General features: G+C 42.5%; 1 protein-coding gene across 2 annotated transcripts; it reads left to right on the top strand.

Annotated features, from left to right (window-relative positions):
* Positions 1-6147: 6147 nt before the first annotated feature.
* sncga (synuclein, gamma a) lies at positions 6148-13621 on the top strand. 2 transcript variants are annotated; one of them, XM_083987801.1, is made up of 6 exons: positions 6148-6466; positions 7790-7831; positions 8692-8819; positions 8971-8997; positions 12618-12671; positions 13218-13621. In XM_083987801.1, exons 1-5 carry the CDS (start codon positions 6346-6348, stop codon positions 12669-12671), a joined length of 372 nt encoding a protein of 123 aa, XP_083843927.1. In that variant the 5' UTR covers positions 6148-6345; the 3' UTR covers positions 13218-13621. The 2 variants fall into 2 exon arrangements, with proteins under 2 accessions (XP_083843927.1, XP_083843928.1); XM_083987802.1 differs by lacking the exon at positions 8971-8997.
* The last annotated feature ends 626 nt before the right edge of the window (positions 13622-14247 follow it).

Genomic DNA, 14247 nt, shown 5'->3' with positions numbered 1-14247 from the left:
CTATAGAAACTCTTGTTAACAGATCAACAACCAGGTCCGAGGCTGTGATTGGCTGAGACTCTCAGTTGCTCCCGTCCAATCAGAAGAAGAGAAATAAAGACAAGAGAGGAAGACGGGTTTTTACCTCTACAGGTTTTATTGTAGCGGTAGTTTCTGCTTCCTGTCGGACAGCACAGCTCGTTGAGGACGGACGGCGTGGACTCGTCTCGCGGTCAGGTCAGGTCGGCGGCTTTGATAGGTCAGGATATCTGTGACTCGGTGTGTGAGCGTCCTGAGCGCCACTTCCTGCCGCTGCCGTGTGTGTGTGCGTGTGCAGCAGTGCGAGGTCAGAGGTCAGGGCGTCCAGCTGAGTCCTCAGTCCCTCCTTCCTCCTCAGCTCGGCCTTCAGCTCCGTGTTCTCCCTGTACAGCCGCTGCAGCTGCTTCTCCAGGCTGCGCCGCTCCAGACTCATGGACGCCGTCGAGCGCTCGCGCTGCTTGTTGATCTGCAGCTGGTGCCGGCTCTCCTCATCCTCACACGGCGACTCCTGCTCCTGCTGGAGGAGCCCGGGGTCGTCCTCCATGTTTTTCTCTGGGTCCAGGACTTCACATGCATCTGACAGAATGCTGCTGATAGGTCCAGCAGGCTGTGATGTCACAGACGGAACTTCAGCTGTGACGTCATCAACCAGACTCTGCACCGGCTCCAGTAAAGGATCATAGGGCAGGATTAATGAGAACGGCTAGTGACGCGACGGCCGCTGCGGGTAACTACAGCAACCAGCGAATATAGATAGATAGGTGATAGATGATTTTTTGTAGCCTATGGCTTTTTTTTTTTTTTATATATATATTTTTAGGGGCTTTTTTGCCTTTAATTGACAGGATAGTTCAGAGAGAGACAGGAAACGGGAGGCAGAGAGGGGGAATGACACACAGGATAGGACCGCTCGGCACGAGATTCGAACTGGGGTCGCCTGCAGTGAGGACTACAGCCTCAACACACGGGGCGGATGCTCTGGCTACCAACTGAGCTAAACACCGCCCCAGCCTATGGCTTTTAAACCAGCACTAAGTAACTTTTCAACCTTCATAAAATATTTTCATAACTTTTGTGATGATACATCGACTTACAACAAGTTGAATGACACCTCTGTCATGGCCTGAGGGGGTCTGTATCTCTTTCTCTGGCACTAAGCAGCTTTGAGGAGCATGGTAGGAACCCTGCTCTCACTTAAGTTTCACTTTCACTTTTGCGAGTCACAACAAGGAGGGAACAGGCAAAACGGCACTTTAGCAGTGGATTATGTTTGTGTTTTCACTTTGAAATGATCCACTGGAAACAGAAACTTAGTTTTGATGTCGCATTTTGCAGCACAGACCCGTTCAAAGCAATGGAGAGATACGCGGGTGGGCTCGTTCTTTTTGGTTTTGAACGCTTCCTCACCCATTATTATTTAAAAAACATAAAACGCATGTGTATTTTCTCACAAATCCTGCCCTATGATCCTTTAAAAGGGACATTGTGTAACTTCTCCTGTTATCTACTCAGGAAAATCGATTAATTGCGTAATGGGGTCCTCGCCAGCGGGCGGCGCCGTGTCCTCCCCTGGGGAGGTTTTTCTTCATTGCTACTGAACACACTAACGCGGCCAGGCTTCGCTCAGTAGCCGCTGAATTTAAAAATCAGGTATACAAACTTTTATTGACAAATGTAGTTAATAATTAATAACTGTTCATGCGCATGCTGTACAGCAGGGTAATTGTCTGTTTACTGTGTTGATTCCTTCAGAATCCGGTGAATTGTGGCTCAAACCCAGGGACACAGGTCCTCAAAAGTACAGAGTTATATGTGAGTCTTATATAATGTTGTATGAGGGTTTATGCAAATTCATTGATGAACGTAGAGTGTAATATGTTTTTCTTGTAATTAGTTTTGGCCAGTCGGCGGACGGGGACGGGCTGCTCATTGAGCATCGTCTCACTGATTTAAAGGTACAGAATATACAGTATGTATTTATAATTTTAGGAGCATGCCTTTTATTTATGAGTGTAAATAAGAGACGTGTTTTATGCTTGCAGGAATTGTTCATTAGACAAGACTGTCGCTGTTTTCTCCCCACATGAGTTTGTTAGGGCGGGCCTTTGTCTTTGTGATTAATTGATTTCTAATTGGGTTTGTGTGTTTCTTTATTTGTTTTCTATTTTTTGCTTTATTTAAGAAACAAGGGCATATTCCACCCTTTTATTGGGAGCTGAGTAACCTATTCCTCAGTAAGCAGCTGCTTCAGACCAGACACATATTTGGGGCACCTTTCTTGCTGTGATTGTCTAAGTGACTGATGCTGCATTCACCTGCAGTCGGGCAGACGGCCGTCGCTAACAAACCAGATGTCATTTTAGTCACAGAAGTCCAGAGAAAGACGGTAAAACAATACCACATCGCCATGACAACATATTGTCACGTGTGTTGTTTTGCCTCGTGCTGACGGACCACTTGTTTACATAGAGGCTTGTTTATGCCGATAAATATGCGATATACAACCACAACGCTGGATGGAGGAATTCCTACACAATGTCCCTTTAAAACTGAAACGTGTTGCTGTGGTCGCTAGGCAACAGGAGCTACCACGCTTTTATTACGCAACAGCAAACACACACAGTAACTAAAGTGACCTGTTGTATTGATGGTTATTGCTGAGGTTGCAGAAACACCGATGTCACAACTGTTCAGAAACTAAATTAACACACACACGTGCACGCACACACACACACACGCACGCACGCACGCACGCACGCACACACACACACACACACACACACACACACGCTGCTGCCATCAGTAAAACACTGTGAGTGTCATTAGCGAGCTGCTGCTGGATTCCTCACCGAGCTGATCTGGAGCAGCTTGTTCAGACTCTGAGTCGTCGCCGTAATGAGCAGAGAACAGAGAGAGGAACGGGAATAAGGGATAAATAAATAATAAGTTAATATGAGGTGAAGTACAATGAGCTAGGATAAATAAATAAAGAAGCTAAAACAAACTAAGATTAAATAAACTAAGACAAACTCAAACAAGCTAAGACAAAATAAAACATGACAAGCTAAACTAACTATAAACTAAAATGAAATAAACTAAAATAAGAAGCTAAACTAAGATGACAAGTTAAAATGAGTTAATACTTATAATAATAACTAAGATGAAGGATGATATGCAAATTAAGATCAACTAAAACAGCCTAAATGAGTTAAATTACACTAAGATGAGTTTAGAAAAACTAAGGCGAGCTAAATGGTAAATGGTAAATGGTCTGTATTTATATAGCGCTTTACTATACCTGAACGATACCCAAAGCGCTTTACAGTACATCACATTCACCCATTCACACACACATTCACACACTGATGGCGGAAGCTGCCATGCAAGGCGCTAACCACGACCCATCAGGAGCAAGGTGGGTAAGGTGTCTTGCCCAAGGACACTACGGCAGCAACCGGGACAGAGCGGGATTCGAACCGCCAACCCTCTGATCATTGGACGACCCGCTCTACCACCTGAGCCAGTGCCGCCCCATGCCCCATGAAATGAGACAAACTGAAGTTGGTAACACTTTACAATAAGAGTCCCTTAATTAACGTTAGTTAGTACATTATTAAGCATTAATTAACTGTTTACAGATATATTAACAATCATTATTATGTGTTACTTAGGATTAGGAAACACATTAATTAATGTAGCAGCATTAGTATTAGTAAGCAGTTAATTAATGTTGACTACTCAAAGTTAGTTAATCAATTTAAAAGTTGAATAATGTAATTAGTTATCATTATGTATGCATTACTCAGCATTAATTAACACATTAGTTTATAGGCTATATTAATGCTTAATAATGTACTAATTAACGTTAATTAAGGGACTCTTATTGTAAACTGTTACCTAAGTTAAAATAGGTTGATATAAAAACCAATCAGAAGTTATTGATCTTATAGATAAATAAGTTAATAATCATTGTAATCTCACAAACAGAACTGAGTCATTTATCCTCGTGTGTGTGTGTGTGATGATGATGGTGATGATGATGAAGGCAGTGGTCAGTATTGATCGGTGCTGCTGAGTGGGTAGCTCTTAACGCCATGGTAACCCGCAGCATCCCATAATGCTCCATTGATCCGCCACCACCACCATCATGCTGAGAGAGAACGAAATAAAATCGGTCTAAAAATAGACGGACGGCGACTGCCAGCCAATCAGAGGAGAGAGCAGGGCGTGTCTCCAGACGCTGTGTGTGTGTGTGTGTGTGTGTGTGTGTGTGTGTGTGTGTGTGTGTGTGTGTGTGTGTGTGTGTTTGTGTGTGTGTGTGTGTGTGTGTGTGTGTGTGTGTGTGTGTGTGTGTGTGTGTGTGTGTGTGTGTGTGTGTGTGTTCTGCTGAGTCACCCTCAGGACAGAGGGGGGAGGGGCTCCACTCCTCCATCATGTCCTCCACCTCCCGATCAAACTGGGTTCAAACAGCTGGACCGAACCAGAACATCTGGTTTCTGAAGAAAACCTGGTTCTTATCGTTACACTGCAAAAACTCAAAATCTTACCAAGAATATTTGTCTTATTTCTAATCAAAATGTCATTTCTAGTCAAAACAAATCTCATTCTACCTAAAATAAGACTCATCACATTTAAAAAGCAGCTTGTTTTTAGACACTTTTTACTTCTTTCAAGCAGATTTTCACTTGAAATAAGTAGAAAAATCTGACAGTGGAGCAAGTTTTTCTTTCTTATTCCAAGCACAAAAAACTTGCTTTCACTGGCAGATTTTTCTACTTATTTCAAGTGAAAATTTGTTTGAAACAAGTGAAAATGATCTAAAAACAAGTTAATTTTTAGGTGATGAGTCTTATTTTAAGTGGAAAGAGTTTAGTTTTGACAAGAAATGAGACATTTTGACAAGAAATAAGACAAATATTCTTGGAAAGATTTTGAGTCTTTGCAGTGTGGTCCTGGTCCTGGTCCTGGTTCTGGTTTCGACCCGTGTTCCTCCACTGATCCAGATCCTCTCTGCAGCAGGTCGTGTGTTTTAGACCAATCACAGTGTTTCTGGGCGGAGCCAGATGATCCAAATGTTGATCTGCAGCCCAGAGGTCGTTAAAGGAACAGTTCAACATTTTGGCAAATTGGCCCATTGCAATAATCCCTATAGTCATAGCAGCAGGTTCGTTACCTTTAATTGTCGGTGCAAGCTGTTTATAGAACGGCGGAGCAGAGCCGTGAGCTGCTCCGAGCTACGCTACGGAGGCTCATTATGGGATTTCTTGGTTTCCCTCATCATCAAACTCATCAAATACACAATCCAACAACTCCACAACGCTCTGGTGGACAAGTTGTGAGCTGCACATTCACCACGCTATGAGATAATAACACAACGTTACCAGACAAAGTTGTTGTAGAGGGAAAAGAACTCGCCTCCGTTGCGTTTGTTGTGAACGCACGGTTTGTCTCTGTTTGATTTAACGTGGACCCCAAGAAGAATAGTCATCATTTCAATGGAGACTAATCTGATCCAATGAAACAATAATCAGGCTTTTACACTGGCGGCTAACACACAATATGCATCATCATCGTCATCATCTGCTGCACCATGGCGGAGGTACACATATGAAAAGACCTGCAGAAAACAGCAGGAATCATGGGTAATACTGTAATATCCACAACGAGCTAACGAGCTAACGAGCTAACAGGCAACAGAGTCTTCATCAAATTCAATAAACTTTATTATCAGTGACACAGAAACACCGAGACAGACTGAGGCCTTTGTTCTCTGGGGATGAATGAGTTTTTTGTGTTTCCCACTCTTCTTGTTTTTTCCAACAGCTTTTTTTTTTCCATCTTAACCTCCCACAACTCCCTCCCTCCTTCCCTCTATCCCTCTCTTCTCTATCCCTCTTTTCTCTCTATCTCTCTCTCTTTCTGTCTGACTTCCATTCATCTCTACCTCTCTCCACCACTTCTCTCTCGCTCCACTGCACAACAGTCCCAAGTCTCATTTATATATTACACTCCCTCCCATTCTCGTAAGAGCTCTCTCTCTCTCTCTCTCTCTCTCCCTCTCTCCCTCTCTCCCTCACATGCCCTCTCTCCACCCCTCCTCCTCCTCTCTCTCTCTGATCCATTAGCAGGAAGAACAGATCTCTGGCAGACGAGTAGAGACCAGACGACCGACCGAGGCAGACGGACGGAGCAAAGGAAGAAGAAGCAGAACAAGAAGCAGAAGCAGAAGAAGGGACAACAGGAGAAGCAGAGAGAAAACGGCGAAGAAGAGAAGAAGATAGAATAAGAAGAAGAAAAAGAAGATAAAGAAAGGAAAAGCGAAGCATCATGGACGCTCTGAAGAAGGGATTCTCCATGGCGAAGGACGGCGTGGTCGCTGCCGCAGAGAAGACGAAGGCCGGCGTCGGAGAGGCCGCCGCCAAGACCAAGGAGGGAGTGTTCTACGTCGGTGAGAGAGGAGGGAGGGATGGAAAAGAGGGATGGAAAAGAGGGATGGAGGGATGATGGGATGGAGGATGAGATGGGAGGAAGATTAAGTTTAAATCTGACATGAACTGACATTGAGTTATGAAGCGAAGGATCGATGGGATGGAGGGATGGAACGAGGGTGGAGTGAAATTCAACACCAAACTGTTAGAGGGGTGGAAGGAAAGACAGGGGGGGAAAGGAGAGAGAGGTGGAGGATCAGAGAGAGGAAGAAAAGATGGAGGATGGACAGACAGAGAGAGAAACTGTAGGAAAAGTTGTTAGTATGAACAGATGAAAGAGAGGAGAAAGGACGAAGTACGAGCGTAAATCAACGCGAGCACAGCAACGAGTACAGCATCAGTTAGATTAATGGAGGGATGGCGGGATGGAGGGATAGATAGATAGATAGATAGATAGATAGATAGATAGATAGATAGATAGATAGATAGATAGATAGATAGATAGATAGATAGGATAGATAGATAGATAGATAGATAGATAGATAGATAGATAGATAGATAGATAGATAGATAGATAGATAGATAGATAGATAGACTTTATGGTGGGATGACAGGTGGAGGACAAGAGTCGTAAACTATTCAGATCATAGAGGACGTCGTCGTCGTCGTCATGGTGACATCAGAGAGAGGAGGAGGGAGGAGGAGGGGTGTGGCGTCTGCAGTGAAGTGGGCGGGGCCACGGACAGACTACAACTTCCTGTTTCCACCCCCCACCCCCTCCCCCACATACACAGACAGATGTTTGATTGACAGGTAGAAGGCTGTAGAAGATGTTTACAGATGTTTACAGATGTTTACAGATGTTTAGATGTTTAGCTGAGTCAGACTGAGTCATGTGACCTCCATCACCAGTCTGAGGTCACATGACCGAGCAGCTCCGCCCACTGGACACTTCCTCTAACGTCCACTAGACGGTGCTGCAGAGGAGGAGGGGGAGGGGGAGGAGGAGGAGGAGGAGGAGGAGGAGGAGGAGGAGGAGGAGGGGGAAGAGGAGGAGGAGGGGGAGGGGCCTGGAGACCTGAAGACCTGAAGACTTGAAGACTTGGAGATGTGAAGACCTGAAGACTTGGAGATGTGAAGACCTGAAGACTTGAAGACTTGGAGACGTGAAAACCTGTAGTCCTGGAGACTTGTAGACCTGCAGCAACAAGCCACAGACCATTACAGCCACTTGAGGCTTTTAAAATTTGAAATGTATAGTATAAGTGTTGAGTTTCAGAGCAACAAGCTGAACTGGGATCAGACTCACGATGACTCATCATCATGTTTCTGTTTCTCTACAGGAAACAAGACGATGGAGGGAGTGGCCACAGGTGTCAACACGGGTAAGAGATAATGACCAGAACAGACCCAGACTCACTAGACCTGTCCAGCTTTCATCTTCTACTTTTACTCTTCAGATATTGTTTCATCTATATTAGTAATGGTTCAAAAAATGTTTTCAAACAGTTTTAAATAAATCTGAGTGCACTTTAACCTTTCAATTCATTCATACTATTCTTCACTAATTCAAGTAGGCTAATTAGCACCCATTTCATACATCCTCCATCTTTCATCTTCTACTTTTACTCTTCAGATATTGTTTCATCTACATTAGTAATGGTTCAAAAATGTTTTCAAACTGTCAGTTTTAAGTAAATCTGAGTAGACTTCAGACTTTCAATTTCTTCATACTGATCTTCAACAATTCAAGTGATTTCAAACCATTTCGTATTCTTCATATACTGTTTCATCTCTTCAAGATTTCTTCAGCAGTTTCTTAACTTAATTCAGCGTTGTTTCAACAATTTATTCAGCTCATTCAGCTTCCAGCTTTCAGCATTCACCCGTATTTCCTTCAGGAAATGCATTTTCTAGTTACTTTATTTATTACTATCAATACTGTGAATAATCATGCTGCTATGAGCACTTTGCCTACCTCATACATGTTGTTGTCTAAATGTTGTCCATTGTCATTCTGTATCTGTTTATGCCTCGTCTTTGTACAGTAGCTTGTATTGACCTGGACCAGAACAGACCAGGACTGAAATGAAATGAAATGAATTGCCCCCTGTAGGATTAATAAAGTTGTTTTGAATTTAAATTGAATTTAAATTGAATTTGAATTTGAATTTGAATTTGAATTTGGACTTGGACAGACTTGGACCAGCTCTTCCAGTCTCACATTCTGTCTCGTGTCGTTCAGTCTCCCAGAAAACGACTGAGCAGGCGAACGTCGTTGCCGACTCAGCGGTTACCGGGGCCAACGAGGTCGCCCAGACAGCAGTGACTGAGGTGGAGAACGCGGCCGTGGCGAGCGGATTCGTCAGCAAGGTGAGTGATGTCACGTCACATGACCCTAAATGTTTATTATACCTTTATTTAATGTTGAATTATGTTTTTTTTAATTTTTTGTGTCAGTGATGAATGTGACCATCTGTGTTGTTTTTGTTTCTCTTCGTTCAAATCAAATCTCTTGGAGCAGGAGGAGGCGGGACCGGTGTCTGAGCAGGTGCCTGATTGGTCGAGGGTTAGGGTGGGGGGTGATTGACAGGCTGCATGGTTTGACGCTTGCTGCCTGAATCTTTGAACTGAGATTTTAACCAATTAACTCAACAGTTTCACATGATCTACGAGCTGCACAGGCAGGAAGTTCATCAACGCACAGAGGGATTCACAAAATATAATTTGGTAACACTTTATAATAACTATCCGTTATAACTAGTTAATAATAATAATAATAATAATAATAATAATAATAATAATAATAATAATAATAATAATAATAAACTTTATTTGTATAGCACCTTTCAAAACACAGTTACAAAGTGCTTTACAGATCAAGTAAAAATAACATCGTCATCACCAACAATTAAAAACAAAAAAAAAAAAAAAAAAACATAAAACCACAATAGATCATTAGTAAACTGTTAATTAATGAGTTATTGATGACTTGTTAAGTGTTTGTTAACAGTTTGTTAAGGATTTATAAAGATGCCATATAGATAGTTAATAGACCATTAATAAACTGTTAGTAAATCAGTTATAAATGACTTGTTAAATAACAGTTAAAGGTACAGTATGTAAGAAATCTAAAGCAACTGGCCGTAAAATCCTCCTAATATGTCACAGAGACTCAGGAATAATGTTCATATAACATGATGAACTCACCAACAACAATAGTACAGCCAGAGTATTCACATTAAAAATCTTTTTTTGCAGACTGCAAATCATGTTTATGTTTTGAATTTAGGTGTTTACATGTCGCGCCACCTAGCCCTCTCTCCTAGTCACGGCGTCAGTGGCAATTCAGCCTTCGGTCGCTTCCACTGAGCTGCCGCTACGACTGGGAGAAAAAATGAGATCGCTGTGTTTTGAATTTGACTGCAGTAACCGTTTTTGTCCACATTCTTACATATTGCACCTTTAACAATTTGCTGAGGATTTATAACTGTGCCTTATAGATAGCCAATAGATAACTTACAAGCTGTTAATTAATGAGTTATAAATAACAAACTGTTAACAAACACTTAACAAGTCATTAATTAACAGTTTGCTAATGATCTATTAACTAATAATTAGTTATTATAATACGTGTTATAATAAGTGTGTTATAATACGTCTTTTTGATTGATAATTATTGTGTATTTCCTGGTGTATCAGAAATACAGCCATGAAACTTTTAAATGTATATGTGCATCCTTTTTTAGTTTTATTGAAAACAACAAAAAGTGGAAAAAAAAATGATTTACATATAAATCCCAAAATATATTTGTGAGTCCTTCTGTTCATATTAATCCATAAATGATCATAGATAATGAATTAAGACAGAAAGTTAAGTTGTTTCCTCTGAGCGCTAACACGACGTGGCCACAAAGCTGCTAATATCAACAAACAACTTTTTTTTTTTTTTTTATATCAACAAACAACTAACGAGGCTGCATGGTCCAGTGTGATGTCATACTCTACGTTGACGATGGTCCACTGTGATGTCATACTCTACGCTAGGGGTCATCAACTATATTTGTTGAAGGGCCAGAATCTTTCTCAACAGACACCTTGGGGGCCGGACATTCAAATAGGCAGAGATTGAAATTAAATTCACCTTTTTGCCTAATAATTTATTTCTATTTTACCTGTAAGCTCATAATTTTCATTTATACATATCTTTGGTGTTTGGTATGATATAAAATGAAACATCTTGACAGCTGGACTTTCAGATACTCCAACATGCTGGAGCTTTACACTGCTGACTTGCCCTGTGATTTTCAGCCTAAATATGAAAGGAGGCTGACAATCGGTTCTGATGATACAAGTCAGTAGTCCTGAGTAGTCAGTAGTGTTTCTCTAATACACATTCTACTTCTCGGAGGCGACGTTTTTCCACATATGGACAGAGCTCAGTGGGAAACAGTAGGAGAGACACAGGCCGGGGGATAAATAAAGTTTTTTTGAATTGAATTGAATTGAACACCGGAGGGAGAAGCAGGTCCGTGCAGCTGTGCGCCACGGACGTGCACAAGAAAAACAACCGAGTGGCATCATTTTTGGGTTGTGAGCGCGCATGACACTGAATGGGTTTGAATGCGCAAAAGACGCTACATCTGAACGGCACCATGCACCCGGTTTAACCAAGGCGGCGGCCAAACTCACCCAGCTGGCCTCTGCAGACAGGCAGGGAAACCCTGCAGTCCAGTCGGCTCCCTAAACTTTCATGCACGGGGCTTTGGGTACCGCAGCGTTTCCGTGTCCCAGCGCTTGACTTACAGGCGCACACTAACACTTTGAGCGCATGTCTCCGTGTCCCAGCGCATTGACTTACAGGCGCACACGAGAGACAGAGAAATATAATACTTGTTAACTATTAGAACTCAGTCCGGCCCGCGGGCCGCCAGTTGATGATCACTGGTCTACGCTGACGATGGTCCGCCGTGATGTCATACTCTACGCCAGTGATCATCAACTGGCGGCCCGCGGGCCGAATCCGGCCCGCCGAACCTTCCAATCCGGCCCGCGACTGAGTTCTAATAGTTAAAAAGTAGCTATTATATTCCTCGGTCTCTGTTTGTGTGTGCCTGTAAGTCAATGCGCTGGGACACGGAGACATGCAGACACGCTCAAAGTGTGCGCCTGTAAGTCAATGTGCTGGGATAAGGAAACGCCGCGGTAACCAAAGCCCTGTGCATGAAAGTTTAGGGAGCTGGCTGGACTGCAGGGTTTCCCAGCCTGCAGAGGCGAGCTGCCGCCGCCTTGGTTAAACCGGGTGTGCACGGGCGGGCCTTGTAGCGTCTTTTGTGCACTCAGACCCATTCTGTGTAGATGCGTGTCATGCACGTTCACAACCCAAAAACGATGCAGTAGCAGCGCGTGTTTGATGCCACTCGGTTGTTGTGTTTTTGTGCACGTCCGTGGCGCACAGCTGCACGGTCCTGCTTCTCCCTCCGGTGTTCAATTCAATTCAAAAAACTGTATTTATCCCCGAGGGGCAATTGTCCCGGTTCCCCCTCGGCCTGTGTCTCTCCTACTGTTTCCCACTGAGCTCTGTCTATGTGTGGAAAAACGTCGCCTCCGAGATGTTGAATGTGTATTATAGAAGAGAAACACTACTGACTACTCAGGACTACTGACTTGTATCATCAGAACCGATTGTCAGCCTCCTTTCATATTTAGGCTGAAAATCACAGGGCAGGTCAGCAGTGTAAAGCTCCAGCATGTGGGAGTATCTGAAAGTCCAGCTGTCAAGATTTTTCATTTTATATAATTCCAAACACCAAAGATATGTATCAATGAAAATTATGAGTTTACAGGTAAAATAGAATATAAACAAATACATTATTAGGCAAAAGGGTGAATTTAATTTCAATCTCGGCCTATTTGAATGTCCGGCCCCCAAGGTGTCTGTTGAGAAAGATTCTGGCCCTTCAACAAATATAGTTGATGACCCCTGCTCTACGCTGACGACACTGTCCTCTGCTTGACTAACACTGTGTTATGATTAACATTCGTTCCTCTCCACAGCTCTGACGTAACGCAGTTTTACTGGGTGGTGTGTGTGTGTGTGTGTGTGTGTGTGTGGAGGTGTGGGCGGAGCTTGGCTGCAGTCATGTGACCTCTGCCCTTTGACCCTTACAGGCCGACCTTCCACGGACAGAAGCAGGAGAACAGACTGAACAGGCTGCGCAGTAGGTGAGAGTCGAACACTGGGAACTACAGTAGTTTCAGCAGCGGGTGAATACGTAGGCTACATTTGTTCTCGGTGAATCCTCTGTTACCACGGCAACAAGTGGTTCACCTGTCAAATCTTCAGCCAGCTGCTTTTCCTCTTCCTGTTATCTAGCTAATTGATTAGGTGCCTTAGCCGTGACACTGGGCGTCAGTGCTGGTAAAACAAGACTAACAGATGTGATGTCCATGGGATGTAACAAGCTCTCTGATTGGCTGTTGAGCTGACCAATCATATCATGTCAGTTTTCTCCACCACTGAAGGCCCAGTGTGTCCAGGTGATGCTACGTGGCTAAGCTATTGGACTAAGGCAATGGAAACTAAAGAGCTGTTTTCAAATTCTATTGTTATGTTATACTTATTATAGTTTATTAATTCATTGGATTAATTGAAATCTTAATTTTTAAAATACTTTTTACACTTTTTAATGATCACAACTCTATTAATCTATTAATTAATCACACGTTTTATTAAGTTGAACTAAAAAGACTTTGATCTGTTTCTTTCAGAATCGAAGACGAACGACAGACGACCACCTTTATATTGTAGCCGTCGCTCGCCCTCTGACCTCTGACCCCGATAGATGCTCTACTACTGTGTGAAACTTCACTAACCTCATTAACCGATGAAAACCCTCTTACTCATCCCTCCCTCCCTCCCTCCCGTTGCCATGGTTACGACCTCCGCGTCATAGGCTACATCTATCACCTGTGTAACTACACACCAAACTGACGTCGGGTCAGTTTAATCAGGTCGCATGCATCCACTCTCACCTGTGTCGCTTTACTGACCCACACTCACAATAGCCTACTACACAACTCACACAACTCACACACACACATATACACACACACACACACTCACTCTGTGCTGCTGATAAAACCTGAGCTCATTCGTTCTTTTATAAAAACAAAGTGAAATAAAGACGAGTTTGAAATTCACCCTCAGACTTTTCATTCTTCTTCACCGATCCATTATTGTCTTCAAACAAACAGAAGAACAGAAACAATGAACTGATCAAAGAGTTAAAGTTTCCCCAGTGAGAGAAGATTTAATGATGATTTTCATTGTGTTTGTTTTAAGTTAATTCTCATTTTTAATCTCAAATATCAACTTTTTTATAATAACAATTACATATATGTGTAAATATCTGCAAATTACAATTAAATGTTTGTTCAGATGTTTTATGCAAAGATGCAGTAATGAACTGTGGCCACTAGAGGTCAGTAACACATCCACATCCACAGAAATGATCATAGTGACAATGATACAGATATAAATCAAACAAATATTCAACATAAATATTTATATAGTTAAAATAAAAAAAATGTCTTTTACCATAATACACGTGGGGAAAATAGAATCTCTAAACATAAATGTGATTTCTCAAACATGTTTTAGTGAATGAACACTTGTAAAGTCACTGCTGCTCTGTTCAGTAACTGGGTCGGTTTGATTTATTTATACAGGGCTGCCATGTTGTATCACACACACACACACACACACACATATTTTAACCTTCTACATTTTACAGTGTAA

Source organism: Trachurus trachurus (assembly GCF_905171665.1).
Source record: "Trachurus trachurus genome assembly, chromosome: 15".
Lineage (NCBI taxonomy): Eukaryota > Metazoa > Chordata > Actinopteri > Carangiformes > Carangidae > Trachurus > Trachurus trachurus.
Note: the sequence above shows the minus strand (reverse complement) of the source record. Positions and strands in the feature narration are given on the sequence as shown.

Coding starts and splice junctions, on each gene's coding strand:
- sncga (XM_083987801.1), top strand. CDS start 6,346: ATGGACGCTCTGAAGAAGGGATTCTCCATGGCGAAGGACGGCGTGGTC. Junction 7,832..8,691: donor GGCCACAGGTGTCAACACGG/GTAAGAGATAAT, acceptor CGTGTCGTTCAG/TCTCCCAGAAAACGACTGAG. Junction 8,998..12,617: donor CGGGACCGGTGTCTGAGCAG/GTGCCTGATTGG, acceptor TGACCCTTACAG/GCCGACCTTCCACGGACAGA.